Here is a 14,865-nt window from a genome sequence, read left to right on the forward strand (position 1 = left end):
AAGCGTAGACGGTCGGTTTTGACGCGTGGCATCATTCAGGAAATGAGATAACAAAAACAGGGACGATCAGCAGTGCAACCCACACTGCCAGCAGCCTATTACTGTAGCCTATTACAAGTAATATGGACTATGAGATCCTGTTTATTTGAGCTTCTGCAAACAATGAACTTCTCGTGTAGCTTAGCTTTGTAAAAGTTGGAAGTCCAGAAAAAGTTGAGTTTGTATGGAAAGTTGGAAGTCCAGAAAAGCTGAGTTTGTATGGAAAACTGGAAAACTTAGTTTTATGCTTCGGAGCTTAGAAAGTTAAACATATCTTCTAAAAACTAGTGTTGGCTTTTTAGAATAAAAAAAAAACTAGCAACAGCGTTCCGAAAAACTCAAAAGCTAAACGAGCAGGGCATCAGACGTATTGGCCGAAGAACAGTACTAGTACAATAATACTGCTACTATAGAAAACAAAACTTGCCCGAAATGTTCAGACAGGAATCTCGACGGGTCCTTCATGCTGGATAATGTCGTGAAAAAGCTGTCTGCTGCGCTGCGCAGGAGCCATTTTTGTTGAAATGAGAACAACAAAAATACATGGACGGTTCATTTCAAGACATCGCTATCCTGATCCACCGAGCTAGACGTATGTGTTTGCACACTTGCAGCCTATATCAGTGATGCAATTAGGCTACTAGATTATACTTTTGCGCTTTTGTAGTATTACTTTCCAACTGCTGGCCCGCGCGCTGCGTTAACGTTGGGGTTATCTAGAATGTCCGGACAGTGCTTGTAACTGGCCACTTGATGCCTGTCATGATGATAGAGAGGCAAGTGCGTTGGATAGAGAGGCTACACGAGTACGTCTGCACACGAGCTTAACTAATTTCACGCAAAAGTCTGGTTATGAACCTCGAACTTTACCATACAATATTTGGCATTAAACTTTAGAAAGTACTCGTCAGTTTCAAATTGTAGATCATTTTAATTTTTTTAAATTTATAGATGCTTGTATGCATCTAGACATACATTATATTTAGATGCATAGTAATATCTATGCATCTAAAAAAGTCAAAACGACCTACAATTTGGGACGGATCGTTTTGACTTTTCTAGGTGCATTGATGTTTGTATGCATCTAAATATAGTGTATGTCTAGATGCATTATAATATCTATGAACCTAAAAATAACTTACAATTTGGAACGGAGTGAGTGCACTAGTTTATTGCTGAGTGTTGGCTTTGACACCGTACCAGTTAGCTGGACACAATGTATGGAGTTGATTATTAACTAGGAGTTATATCATTTGCACAATACACCTACCAGCTATATATGTAATATACATCTATATATGTCAAACGGGACTATATCCATTCGCATAAAGTGAGATTAGGTGTAAGTTCACGGGGACGGTATATGCATGCATGGCCTCTGCCCCCTTGTGCTTATTACTTGCTCTGGGGATTTAGCTACCTTTGCTAGCTGCTGCATTCGCATGCATTATTGTGAGGGAAGTGCACGTGTTATGGCGTGCCTGACATTACTTTACTATGTACCACTGCCTCCCATTCCATCGAGTGATCGCGTGTGGACGCGACCTTTACATCTTAGCAAGCACGGGATCGGAGCATCGTGCATTGCTGCTTGCCCCATTTGAGCACTTCATTTACTCTCTGACAATGATTGATTAGATCGATCGAAAAAGGGACCAGCAAAAGAGTGCATAGATGGCGAGCTCAGTCGGTTAGGATTTTTTTTAACGGTGGAAACTGTCCACTTTGATTTATCATCTAAGCACGTGTGCTCGTAATTTTTCGACTTGGTACATGTGTATTTTTTTAGATTTATTTTAAAATTCAATGGTATTTTTTTAATGGTTTGTAACATGACTATCGACAACGAGACGCGTGTGGTGACTTTATCAATCCCGGCTTAGTCATTTAAAGATATTTATAGAGATAGTATTGCATTTGCATGTATGTATTTGTAATGTGAGTGCACGTGCGTGCATGCAAGCTTCTACTCGTTTTGGGGAATAAAAAAGAAAGTGCATAGGTACATGCTACAAATGCACGCATATACTTCTTATGAGCAACTATATAAGTTAAAGAGTCGAAAGATATTCTTGTGATGCAAATCTTTGCCGAGCATGGACGATAGTTTAGCAATACGATTTATGCCTGAGGGCCCTGATGTGTCATCTTTAATAACCACATGGTCGATCATTTGATATTAACAACGCTTTCTTCTCCTCTTCTTTTTACGCCTTTTGCTAGATTCATGATTGCCATAACTCTAGCTAGTAGCTACTCCCTCCATTCCAAATTTTAGGTTATTTTTAACTTTTTTAGATTCGTATATATTATTATGCATCTAGATATAGTGTACATCTAGGTGCATAATAATATTTATGAACTTAGAAAAATCAAAATGATCTACAATTTGAAATGGAGGGAGTAGTGTCTAGTGTTTATGAAAACAGCAGCTGCAGGCTATAGTTTTTGTGTGGGATGCATGAATCCGATCCTGCGAACTTCGCTTTGCGGCGCCAGTTGGGGGGTGTTGTACAGTGACATACTCACGAAGTACTGGGGATGTTGCTTGTTGCTCCCCTCAACCAAAGATTTCTCTTTCACATGCAAGATGTTGCCCTGGATGAAGCTGGCCGCATCCTCATCTGCAAATTTCTTCTGTGGTGCAACTAGCTTGGAGTAAGTGTTCCCAATCTCCTGTACAAGTTGCAAAAAGGCCATGCAAGTTGTGTGCTTTCTTTGAGCACTACTTGTGAGCAAACAACCATGCATGCATGCATGCCATCTGATAGAGCCTATAAATATGATGTGGGATCGCATCCTGTCGCCATACATTGCTTCCATCCTAGAAACTTTGTGTGGCAGATAGAGAGACGCAGTAGGAAACCGCAATCATCCAGACCCAAACGAGAGCGAGCTCCCTGTGGCAAAGGTAAATTCTATCTTCATTCTTTCTTATTACTTGCCGTCATAGAATGTGCACTATGAATGAAACCTAACTTGAAGAGTGTCAAGCTAGATGAGTGATTGTCACATGAAATTGATTCCTAGCTTGTCTGTGATTCGTGAGCAAATGTACTTCCATAATATCATTATATAGTTTAATTTGTCTATAATTTGGGGCACATAAGACACAGGAGGGGAAGTATATATCAAGCAAAATTGAGTTTTCTTTTTTAAAAATATAAGACGCATGCATATGATCATTACGTTGAATAATTGCAGAGTAAATTGCTGAACTTACGAATGAAACAAGGTGAGAGCAAGCACGGCAATGATCATCAGCTTAGCCTTCCTTCGTAGTTGTAGTATGTTTCGGAGTGGCAAAATTACTAGAGTCGTTTGTGTTTGGAATTTGATGCGTTTGTTTCCTGGAATTAGGCATATATGGAATGGATAAGCACACAAAATTTGACATGTAACCTGTTCAATTTTTTGTATTTCAGACGATGGAGAGCCAAGACAACCTGCGACGGGCCTGCTCGGAAATCGCAAACAAGCTGGAGAAGTTCGTCATCATAGGCGCCGCCAGCAACCCACGCCCCGACGTCGCCGCGGCGGCCAAGAACGCCGACCAGCCGGCGGCCGCGGTGGAGACGGTGCGGTGCGCGTGCTGCAACGTGGGCGAGGACTGCACGGCGGCGTACATCCGCGGCGTCCGCGCGCGCTTCTGCGGCGACTGGCTGTGTGGGCTGTGCGCGGAGGCCGTGAAGGAGCGCGTGCGCCGCGACCCGGGCGGCTGCGTGGCGGCGGCGCTGGGCGCGCACGAGGCCGAGTGCCGGGACTTCAACGCGACGACCAGGCTGAACCCGACGCTGTCCCTGGCCGGGTCCATGCGCCGCATCGCGCGCAGGAGCCTGGACCGGAGGACGGCGTCGTGCCAGGAGCGCGGCAGCCTCGGCGGCGGCGCGCCGGCGTCCAGGGCGGCGGCGCTCGCGAGGTCCGCCAGCTGCGACCCGCGGTTCCTGGCCGACGTGGTGGACGAAGCCTCCTCCGGGGACCGGCGCAGATGATGGATCGAGCTCATCTCGGTCTTTGGCCCTTTGCTAGATACTCATTCTATAGTTTTCCTACCTTGGTTTGTATAAATTTCATGCTGATGCTTGAATGTGCTTGTGCTATGCATCTTCACTTGGTCTGTCGGTGCTCCTGAGAAGAGATAAATGCATGGTATTGTATACCACCGAATTACTCGGGCTATCACTGACACTACTGAATGTAACTCACAATTATCTTTTGTTCTATGCCTTCCAACTGCATGAAAGACAAGAGATAAAAAATCCGTGCAACGGTAACTGCAGCGATCATCTCTCTAGTGTTTGTAAATCACATGTCATCTCTCTAGCTTCTCTCTAGCTCCCGCACCCCGCCGACGGCCACCCAGCACCGGCATCCACCAACCCGCCGGCCACCGCTCCTGGCCCCAGCGTCCACCCTCGCCTCGTCAGCCGCGCCCAGCACGCATGGGCACAGCCGGATCTGAAGATGGGTGGGGCGACGCGGAGGATTTGGATCCGCCCCCTTCCCCCCGGCACCGGGCACAGCGGGACCTTCAACGGCGACGCCCTCCACAATGCGGTCGCTCTGGTCGCCTCCCCTCAATCCTCTGGCACCTCCATTTGAGCGGCGAGCTGAGGGACCACCAGGAGGGACCTTGGACTAGCTGAGGTACAACACTTCCTCTTCTTCATCTTCCTCGGATGATCCGCGGTCAAGGTCGCTTAGGAAAGATAAGGGGAAGGCAGTATCAATGGATTTCTCGCCGGCCGCCCACCCCCTTGCGCCACCTCCCGACGGATTCATGGCGGATGCCCCGCAGACGGGCCCAACATTCGCTGCCCGAGCTTGCCGCTTCTGGGAGCAAGGACGGCAGGGACAGCCGTAGCACGCACCCCCAGCCGCTCAAGGTCGCCGGATGCCCACTGTCAATGAGGAGGGCCCCTCCGAGGAAGGTTGGGTGGAGGTACGTCGCCACCGCGGGAGTCGCAGGGAGCAGGTGGGCCCGCGTCGCACCTCCCGCCCGGTTCTGGCGGATTTGGTCGGTCGCTGTTTCAACTGCTTCACTATGGACCACGTCGCCGCCGTCTGCAGGAACCGGTCCAGATGCATCCGCTGCAGACAGGAGGGTCATAGGTCGCGTCAGTGCAAGCGAGGTTACTCGCTAGCGCACCCAGCCCGCTGTCCGCCACCTCCTGTCACACGACGGCCCCTGATGGCTCAAGCTCCAGCAGCGCGGGCTCAAGCTCCGGTGGCGCGAGGTCGATCCTCTTCTTCTGATGCAACAAGGTCAGCACGCTCCCAATCGACAGGACCCACTGGCCCCCATCCACCAATCTGTGCGCCACCATCGTCGGGTTCGGAGGACATGAGCTTCTCCTCGCAGCCAGTGTCACCTAGGGCGTTTGGCCACACTGCCCGCGGCCCAAAAGCCAAAATGTGCGTGGTGCCAAGGTTGCAAAAGATGGACACTCGAGAAGCACGTCTTTCATCCTGTGCCCTGGTAGCAATGGTTGGAGGGTCGCACCCAAAAGTCTCTATCTTCTAGGTTGGGCGGCTCCTTGAGGAGTTTCTTAATCTCATACCTGAAGACTTTGAGGTGCAGGGGTCACAGCCAGATGATTTCCTGGTTCAATTCAATACATATGAGATTGCTGAACGCATTCTGCACTCACAGCTGCCAGCAGAGGTGCCGTTTCAGCTGATTTGGCGAAGGTGGCGGCGTCAATCTAGGGCCAGCCTGGCCTCAATGAGGTTTAGGGTGTTGATTGAGCTACATGGAGTCCCGGCACACGCCCGGGATTTGGAGACGGCGCAGATCATTTTGGCTTCAGCTTGCTCTGACTTGGTTGAAGCACCACCACAACTTGCGGGGGATAACAATGCGATCTGGTACCTAGCTAGCATCTCATCCCAAATGAAAAATTGATCTTCATTCCTGAGCCACCAACACCATATGTGGAATGTGGCTTATTCCTGAAACCACATGAACTCATTCACTCTAAACATGATGAGTTGTGGTACAGAGTAACCATCCGAATCGTTGGACCGACACCATATGTGGAATGTGGCTTATTCTTGAAACCACATGAGCTCATTCACTCTAAACATGATGGGTTGTGGTATAGAGTAACCATCCGAATCATTGAGGTCCAGGACTGGAATGTCTCTAATGATTCATCGGATGATGATACCCCACCAGACAATTATGACAGTACTGAAGATGAAGATTATCCGGTCTTCACACAACAGAGCAGGAAGCACCCATGGCCAAAAAGGATGCGGTTCATAGATGAGACGGGAAGCTCGGGAGGTGGCCCAGTCTTGGGCCCAGGTTGGGGACTGCCATTTTCCAAGGCAGCGATAGTGGCAAGGGAGAGCTTGAATCATCTTGCCTGGTCGTTACCCTCGCTGCTGTGCTTTGGTCGTTGGGCGCATAAAGTGGTTGGGAAGGGCCCAACACCTCCTCCACCGACAGAGACAGGCCTAGCCACCGCAAAAATAGTGGGAGGCAAGGCAGATGATGCCCAGGCAACCACCATCAACCTCCCTATTCTTGGCGACAGCGCCTATACGAGAACTGTGGACCCAATGATCACAGAGGTAGATCTGCAACTACGGAAGGGAGCATAGAACAGAAATGAGAACATAATTCTACTGAAACCTCAGGAACAAGATTGGGCGCTGCATGAACGGCCAATGGTTGAACAAGACCCAATGAGGCAAGAAGTGGAGCTGGTTTTTCTACTCACTGCAGCCCGTCCTGATCACCTGTGTCAGTCGCAGATAGCAGAAACAGCGGGGAGGCAGCAGAGACAGCAGCTTGTGCTGGATAGTAGGTCGCCTATGAATGAAAATGTCCAGGATGAAAGGCCTGAACTTCAGGCTTCACCATTGGAGTATGCTCCCAACCCCCTGCTATGGTCGCCTCCACGCCCCCTGACTCTGATCAGGCAATAGTTAACCTTGAAGCGTTATGCTTCAATGAGGTTTCAGTTTCTGGAGTTGATACCACAACACAAAACACTTTTGTGACTCTTACCAGAGGCTCCACACAAACACTACCATTCTATTTTCGATCAGAAACATCAACGTCGGTTAAGAACGCCACGATTGACTTTGTGAACTCCATTTGTAGGGTGAGGTCGCCGGCTGCCTTGCAGCAAGCAGCATCCAAGTGCAAGGCACGCACACCCCAACCTTCCACTCCAACGATTAGGAGAAACGAGAGGCTGGCCAAGAAGTCGCGACACCGCATGACCAAGCCTGCGCTGCAAGCACAGAACGTGCTCATGAAGAAACTGGGCATCACATCGTCTACAGGACCTCCGGACGTTGTGGCCTTCCAATGTTTCAGGGAGGTCTTCACAACATCCCTGCCCATTTCCCAATGTTAAGCTCTGGATGAACTCATCCCTGATGGTCGATTACTGTTAAGTGCGACGGTAGTGGAGATTGAGCCATAAGCTCCTCCCTACCTGGTTTAACACCCTTGGGTCGCAAAATTATGTAATGATGATTACTGAAAACATACTGGTGTGGAATGTTAGAGAACTTGATGCTAGAGCTAGGAGATTTGTGGTTCGTGACTTGGTCACTCAAGAACGTGTCTCACTGGTGATGCTATAGGAGACAACACTGGATGTCTGTAATAACTTGATAATTAGGGAGCTGCTTGGAGATGACTTTGATTACCTATCGTTACCTGCAATGCACACATGTGGTGGGATTATTATGGCTTGGCGCAAACAGGTCTGGACTATATCTACCCCTTTGGTAGGCGAGTTCTCAGTGACTACAAAAATACAGTATCTGGTAGGCAATGTGGATTGGTGGTTAACTTACGTGTATGGTCCCCAGACTGACACGGAAAAAATTCGGTTCCTAACCGAATTACAGGATATTAGACATGGGAGGCCTAGCTCATGGCTCATGGATGCTATGTAGGGACTTCAATCTCATCAACAAGGCCGAGGACAGGAACAACTTCTAGCTAGATCGACGAATGATGGGTCACTTCAAAAGGTGCATTGATGATTTGGAGGTCCAGGAGCTACACCTAAATGGTTGCCTGTTCACCTGGAGCAATGAGCGGCTAGACCCAACCTTGGAATGCATTGATAGGATATTTGCCTCTGAGGAATGGATGTCCATCTGCCCTGACCATAAATTGTGTGTGTTATCATCCCAATGCTCAGACCATGCTCCATTGCTCTTGCAAACAACCTGTGCCCTGGCATCTTTCAAGCGTTTCAGGTTCGGAAACATTTGGCCCAAGTATGACGGCTACTTGCAGACTGTGGAGCAAGTTTGGATCTGTCCATGGCAACACGTTGATGCTTTTCGCATATTAGATTACAAGCTTCGAAATACGGCAACCCACGTTGATGCTTTCCGCATATTAGATTACAAGGTTCGAAATACGGCAACCGCGTTAAAAAGATGAGAGCCAAGCATGTTGGGGGTGTACGGCTACAATTAGAAATAGCCAAAGAATTGGTGCTCAGATTTGATGAGGCACAAGAGAACATAACACTAGCTCACCATGAGCGGACTTTACGCAACAAAATGAAGCTCAAGTGTCTCGGCCTCGCATCCTTACTCCGGACAATCATGTGGTAGAGATCACGGATCACGTACTTAGCAGAGGGGGATGCCAACACCAAGTTCTTTCACCTTCAAGCGTGTCATCGAAGCAGAAAGAGTCATATATATTCCCTTAAGGTCGATCAGCTAGAGGTAATACATGAACAAGCCAAAGCTGAGGCTATTTTCCAGCACTTTGACACCATTCTTGGATCAGCCACCACACCAATGGTCTCTCTAGACTTTCGGCGTCTTGGCATTCCATCCTCTGATATCTCATTGATGGATTATTGCTTCTCTGAGGAAGAGGTTTGGAGAACAATTCAAGAGCTGCCACCAGACAAAGGTCCTGGACCCAATGGATTCACAGGCCTCTTCTACAAGACTGCCTAGCCGGTTATTAAAGATGATATCATGAGAGCTTTCAACGCTCTATGGAGCCTTGATAGCCGCAGCCTATACCTGGTCAACAAAGCCTACATGGTGCTAATTCGCAAGAAGCCTGATGTAGTCACAATTGGAGATTACCGTCCAATAAGTTTGATCCATAACTTCTCCAAGCTTTTCACAAGAGTTCTTGCTAACAGACTTGCACCAGAGCTTCACGACCTAATTGGTCACAATCAGAGTGCTTTCATAAAAGGTCGTTTGCTACATGATAATTTCAGGGCAGTCCAATTGTCAGCAAAGTTCCTCCATGGAAAAAATTACCGTGTGCACTGCTCAAGTTGGACATTTCAAAAGCCTTTGATTCAGTCAATTGGACTTTCTTATTAAGTCTGTTGCGGCACATGGGCTTCACAAGGTGGATCAATTGGATTAGTATGCTTTTATCCACAGCAAGTACTAAAATCATCCTGAATGGGCACCCAGGTAAAAGAATATGCCATGCTAGGGGTCTCAGGCAAGGTGATCCTCTATCACCAATGCTCTTTGTCCTAGCAACAGAAACTTTAAATGCCATGATCAGGTTGGCCGACAGGGAAGGCCTTCTGGCGCCACTAGGAGATAACATCATGCAGGATCGTGCTTATCTATATGCAGACGATGTTGTGTTGTTCTTGTCACCAATGCAAAGGGACATAGTGGCTTCGGGGGTCATTTTGGACACCTTTGGGGAAACAACTGGTATTAAAACAAACTTGGACAAATGCCTTATCTCACCAATTCAGTGTGACTTGGAACACACGGTGAGGCTACTTCAATTCTTTCTAGGCCGCCTGGAACCCCTACTACGTAGGTATTTGGGCATCCCCCTATCTGTTAAAAGGTTGCGGAGAAATGACTTAATTCCCCTTGTTGATAAGATCAGTGATGGCTTACCAACATGGAAAGGAAAGTTAATGAGCAAAGCAGGTTGGGCGGTTATAGTCAAGGTGAAGATGTCAGCCATTCCTATTCACACGGCTATCGTGGTTGCCATTTCCCCATGGGCAATCAAGAAAATTGACAGACACGGGAAAGCTTTCTTATGGAAAGGAACAAAAATGGTCTCTGGGGGTCACTGTCTACTAGCTTGGATGAAATACTGTCGACCGTATATTTTGGGAGGGCTTGGAGTTACAGACCTACACCTCATGGGCTACGCTTTGCAGATGCGTTGGTTGTGGCTCAAGAAAAGTGACACCTCGCGCCCATGGCATATATTGCCTGACTCAGTAGATCCTAAGGTCGCCCAGATGTTCTTCTATTCAACTTCTGTTCAGGTGAGTGATGCAAAAACACTCTTTTCTAGGTAGATAGATGGATTGATGGTCGCTCCATTGTGGAGATCGCTCCATATCTACTTCAGGCTGTTGGTCCCAGAATCCGCAAGAAAAGGACTGTCCAGGAAGGCTTGCAAGATAGAAAATAGGTTAGAGATATCACAGGCACCTTAACGGTTCAGGTCCTGCTTGATTATATAAGCGTCTGGAACAAGCTGTAGTTGGTCTCGCTTGATGAGCCTACCCCGGACAAGGTATTGTGGAAGTGGACATAGGATAATATTTTCTCAACGGCATCAGCATACAAGGCCTTTTTCATTGGACAATATGAGATACCCGTGGCAAAAATCCTCTGCAAGACTCGTGCACCTGCTAAATGCAATGGCTTGCTCTCCATGGGCGTTGTTGGACGGCATCAAGACACAAGAAGCACAACCTTCAGGATGACGATACCTGCATCCTCTGTGCTCAGCAACCGGAAACCATCAATCACCTAATGGTAAGTTGTGTCTATACCAGAGAGGTATGGCACCTCATTCTGTCCAAAGTCAATTGGCAAGATATCTCACTGTCGGCTTTAGAAACATCTCTTCCTGATTGGTGGATGATGACAAGGAAAACAATGGACAAAATGGCCAGAAAAACTTTTGACTCTCTGCTCGTACTGATTTCTTGGTCAATATGGCTTGAGCGTAATGCAAGAACTTTCAATAGAGTTGAAAAGACAGTGACCCTGCTGATGCAAATGATCCTGGACGACATGCATGCCTAGGTAGCAGCTCGTTTTCACAGCCTGGAGCCATTTACTGCAGCTCTTCTTTCCAATGTAGCGACTGATAATCTGGTAGCTAGGTCGCAAGATGGTGCTAGTGTAATCTTCGCTTAATTTTTCTGTTGTTTGATAGGTCATCAATCCTTGATGACACTGCGTGTTCATGTAGCCTAACTTTTCTCCTCCTCTTAATGAAATACGTGCTGAGGCATGGTCGCGAAAAAAAAAGTAACTGCATCGATCAAAATTCGTTCTTGTCTGACATAAGCCACCAATATTCACTAGTAGAGAATTGACCTTTAGTCCTGGTTGGTAGGGTGCAAATCTCCCGAAAATCCATCCGGGATAAACCAAGCGGGATAGGGGGGGGGGTCTTTTATCCCGGGTCACTCAACCGGGACTAAAGGCCCCTTTTATCCCGGTTGGTAATACCAACCGGGATAAAACGGGTCACCACGGCAGGTGCTGCAAAAAAAAAAAGAAATCCTAGGCTCCCAGGAGGCCACCCACACCACAAGTCACGCGATTTTTCACGCGAAATATGCGTGTGCGCGCTGCGTGGGATTCGAACCACAACCTCCAGCCTCGCGCGTAGCTTCCTTGCTATCCCACCTACACACCACATCTGACTATGTAGGGAATGCTATCCTTTTGTATTAACTCGTGGGGAACCGGGATAAAAGGGTTCGAGGGATTTAGTCCTCTTTCAGTCACCTCGTTGGGGACCCTTTTATTCCGGTTTGAAACACCAACCGGGATAAATGACCCCCTTTTATCCCGGTTGGTATTACAAACCGGGATAAAAGGCTCTCGACCCTTTTATCCCGGTTGGTGTTTCAAACCAGGATAAAAGGCCTCTCAGGATCTTTTTTTCCCACTATCCTTTGCAACCAGGATAAAAGGTCCCGGTTGGTGAGCCCCCCACCAGTGACCGAGCTTTAGTCCCGATTGGTGAACCTTTTGTCCCGGGCCAACTTTAAACCGGGATAAAAGGGGGCGCATCGAAAGCCAATTCTCTACTAGTGATTCAACCACCGCACACGAAACGAGTGCTACAAGCACATCTGCACTTTCCTTTTATTATCGACGTGCTGTTCGGCATTTCAAGCCTTCTCATCCCAGCGCATGAGATTATTCCCATTCCAGCTTCATGCCGAGCTTGGCAGCCCTACCGAAGAGCAGTTGAATCAAACTTTCAGTTAAGAGCAGAAGCAAGGTACTTTCAGTTCAATTTCAGTTGGCGATTCGGAAGCAGTCCGCTAGAAAATTCATTCGTTGTTTGGACTTAAGAAATGGCACGAACGCATACCTGCAGTGCCTACACCGATGTCAAAGATGAGACAGAGATATTGATTCGGTGCTTGGTATGGAGAGGCCATGATCAAAAGATTTTGAAACGACCCAAGTTGATAACGCCATTTAAGTACTTCAGTTATTATACTAGAACTAGATCGTTACATAGTACATTGGTTTAGGTCATTCATGGAATACTGATGGAATGGAATAATGATTTCAAAAAGAAAATTACATGGGAATTTTTGTATGCAGATGCTCTGAACTCATGACAAAATTATGATAATTTGGAATGGTGTTACCTTTCCTCAGCGACAGCTTTATCTTTAGTGAGAAATGTTGATTGCCATACACTGACCGGTTGGAGAAGATGGGTCGTCACCTTCTCCTAAGACCCTCGTATATATCAGTCCATCCTTCTCCGATTTCTCTACGAATTCGGGTAATTTTTCCTTCATCCTGCTGTAGACGTAATGGCTCAATACCATCGGTGTTTCCCCGCCACAGCCACTCTTCGGTTCCACTTCACAGAAGAAGAATAGCTTTGACAGAAATGTTGGAACCTAAAAACAAAGTGTGCTCTGAATCTAAAAAAAAACAAAGTGTGCTGTTCACCATAAGTCCATTGCAGTCACGAAAGTCTACTCGACTCGATTTGTAATGGCTCAAAATTCTACTCTACTCGAGCTTATGTGCTCAAAATGAAAATTTGCACTCAGTAATATTTTTAATCCTAAAATGGGAACAAAAGTACTTATAGTTGTCGGTACATCTCGTTACTGTCAAAACACTGAAGTTTCAGCATGGCAACGGAATAACAATTTGTTTATTGCTTAGCACTGACTAACTGATATTTAATTAAACGGTTTGAAGACTTCAGCTATGAAAATACTACTGTACTTCAATTATATTCCCCTACTACGTTAGTGAACCTCCAGTTACAAAGTTGCTCGTCAAAGTTGATAACTACTTTCATTTATATTTTCTAAGCTTTTACCACAGTGGAGTAGTAACAGAAGAAACTCTATTCAAATGCGATGGGCTTCAAACTGTAGGCTTGCCCCGTTTTGTGTTGCCTCCAGAATTTTCAGTTATTTTGCTGCTTGTGTTGTGCAGAAGAGGAATCCTGAATTGCATCCTGAATTTCAGTTATTCTGCTGCTAGTGGTGCGCAGAAGAGAGAATCCTCATGAATCACGATGAACTTGGCCCTGGGCCAACGGCGGCTTGATGCTGACAATCAGGTCGTACGGCCATGAATCATGATGAACTTGGGCCTGGGCCATCTCGTGGTGGAAGGGGATCTTCTGGTCGGCCGGCGGCGACTCGTTGGCGGTGAACACCCGCCCCACCACGTTGGTCACCGGCGCGGCGGCGCCGACGTACGGCAGCTCCTCGTACCCTACAGCGCCGTCGAAGTCCGACGTCGTCCGCGCCGGAAACTCCCGCAGCAGCAGCGCCCCCGCGTCCCGCACCAGCGGCTCCAGCCGGGACGCCCGCTCCGACCGTACGGCCGCCGGGAACTCGTCGACGTCGCCGGTGGCGACGGACGCCGGGGCGCTCGGGACGAGCACCGCAGGGAAAGCAACGCCCTCGACGACGCGCTGCTGCGGGAGGCGCGCGTCCTGGAAGAAGCTCGCCATCCCGGTTTCCTCCGTTGGCGGGCGCGTGAGACAGTGAGCGGCCAGCGAGAGCGGTGACGAGGACGATGGACGCGTGATGAGCTCGACCTTGAGGTCTGGCTGTCGCTGCTCCTTGCGGTTGCGCGCGCGGCACAGCGCCCGCCTAGAGAGCGCTCCTCGTCCGCTGCCGCCGCCGCCGCCGCCATGGGACCCCTCCTCCCATCTCGTCTCCTACTTCCTCTGCTTCTCGTCGTTTGGGTGCGCGGAGCGGCGAGCGGAGCGCCGTGTACTGCAGGCGGGGGGCACGGGGTGGATGCTGTCCGAGCACGGAGCCGGGATCCTCAGTCCTCGGCGGTGGGTGGCCGGATTAGAGCCGCCATGGCCGGTGAGGTCGTGGCCGTGCGCGTCGGAGGGGCGGGGCGACGTGACCTTTTCAGAGACCCCCTAAGTATTTTCATAAACCCCCCTGATTTTGATCGCGACTATTAATCACGATCCGGTATTTTACATAAACATCTCTACTTTGGATCGCGATTATTAATCGCGATCCGATATTTTACATAAACACCCCTAATTTGGATCGCGATTATTAATTGCGATCCGCTTTTTTTGCATAAAACCCCTAATTTGCGCTCGCCATTTCCTCCCCCAATGGCTCCGGCGACGGTCGGCTGGTCGCCCGGGCGGCGAATGCACTTCCAGTTCCAGCTCTCGGCTCCCCCTTCACCGTCGGACGTCGCCCCCTCCTGCTCCGCCCACCTCAGCGGTGGTCGGACTTGGGTCGCAGGCGGCAGCCTGCCCTGGCGGCGGCGGTTTTCTCGCAGAGGAGCGGTGGTGGGCTGGCCTGAGGCCGGGGGGACGGGACGGGAGAT

The 14,865-nt window shown here is 48.6% G+C and overlaps 1 protein-coding gene and 1 pseudogene across 1 annotated transcript; one reads left to right on the forward strand and one right to left on the reverse strand.

Moving 5' to 3' along the window:
* The first annotated feature begins 3,454 nt into the window (after window positions 1-3,454).
* LOC140222786 (uncharacterized) lies at window positions 3,455-4,031 on the forward strand. The gene has a single exon (XM_072293920.1). The coding sequence runs from the start codon at window positions 3,468-3,470 to the stop codon at window positions 4,029-4,031; it is 564 nt and encodes a 187-aa protein (XP_072150021.1). The 5' UTR covers window positions 3,455-3,467.
* An 8,179-nt stretch (window positions 4,032-12,210) lies between these two features.
* On the reverse strand, window positions 12,211-14,225 carry LOC117856221 (clavaminate synthase-like protein At3g21360; annotated as a pseudogene).
* Window positions 14,226-14,865: the final 640 nt, after the last annotated feature.

This window comes from Setaria viridis, chromosome 5 (genome assembly GCF_005286985.2).
Source record: "Setaria viridis chromosome 5, Setaria_viridis_v4.0, whole genome shotgun sequence".
Lineage (NCBI taxonomy): Eukaryota > Viridiplantae > Streptophyta > Magnoliopsida > Poales > Poaceae > Setaria > Setaria viridis.

Excerpts from the sequence above, each read along its gene's own strand:
- LOC140222786 (XM_072293920.1), top strand. The coding sequence starts at position 3,468 with ATGGAGAGCCAAGACAACCTGCGACGGGCCTGCTCGGAAATCGCAAAC.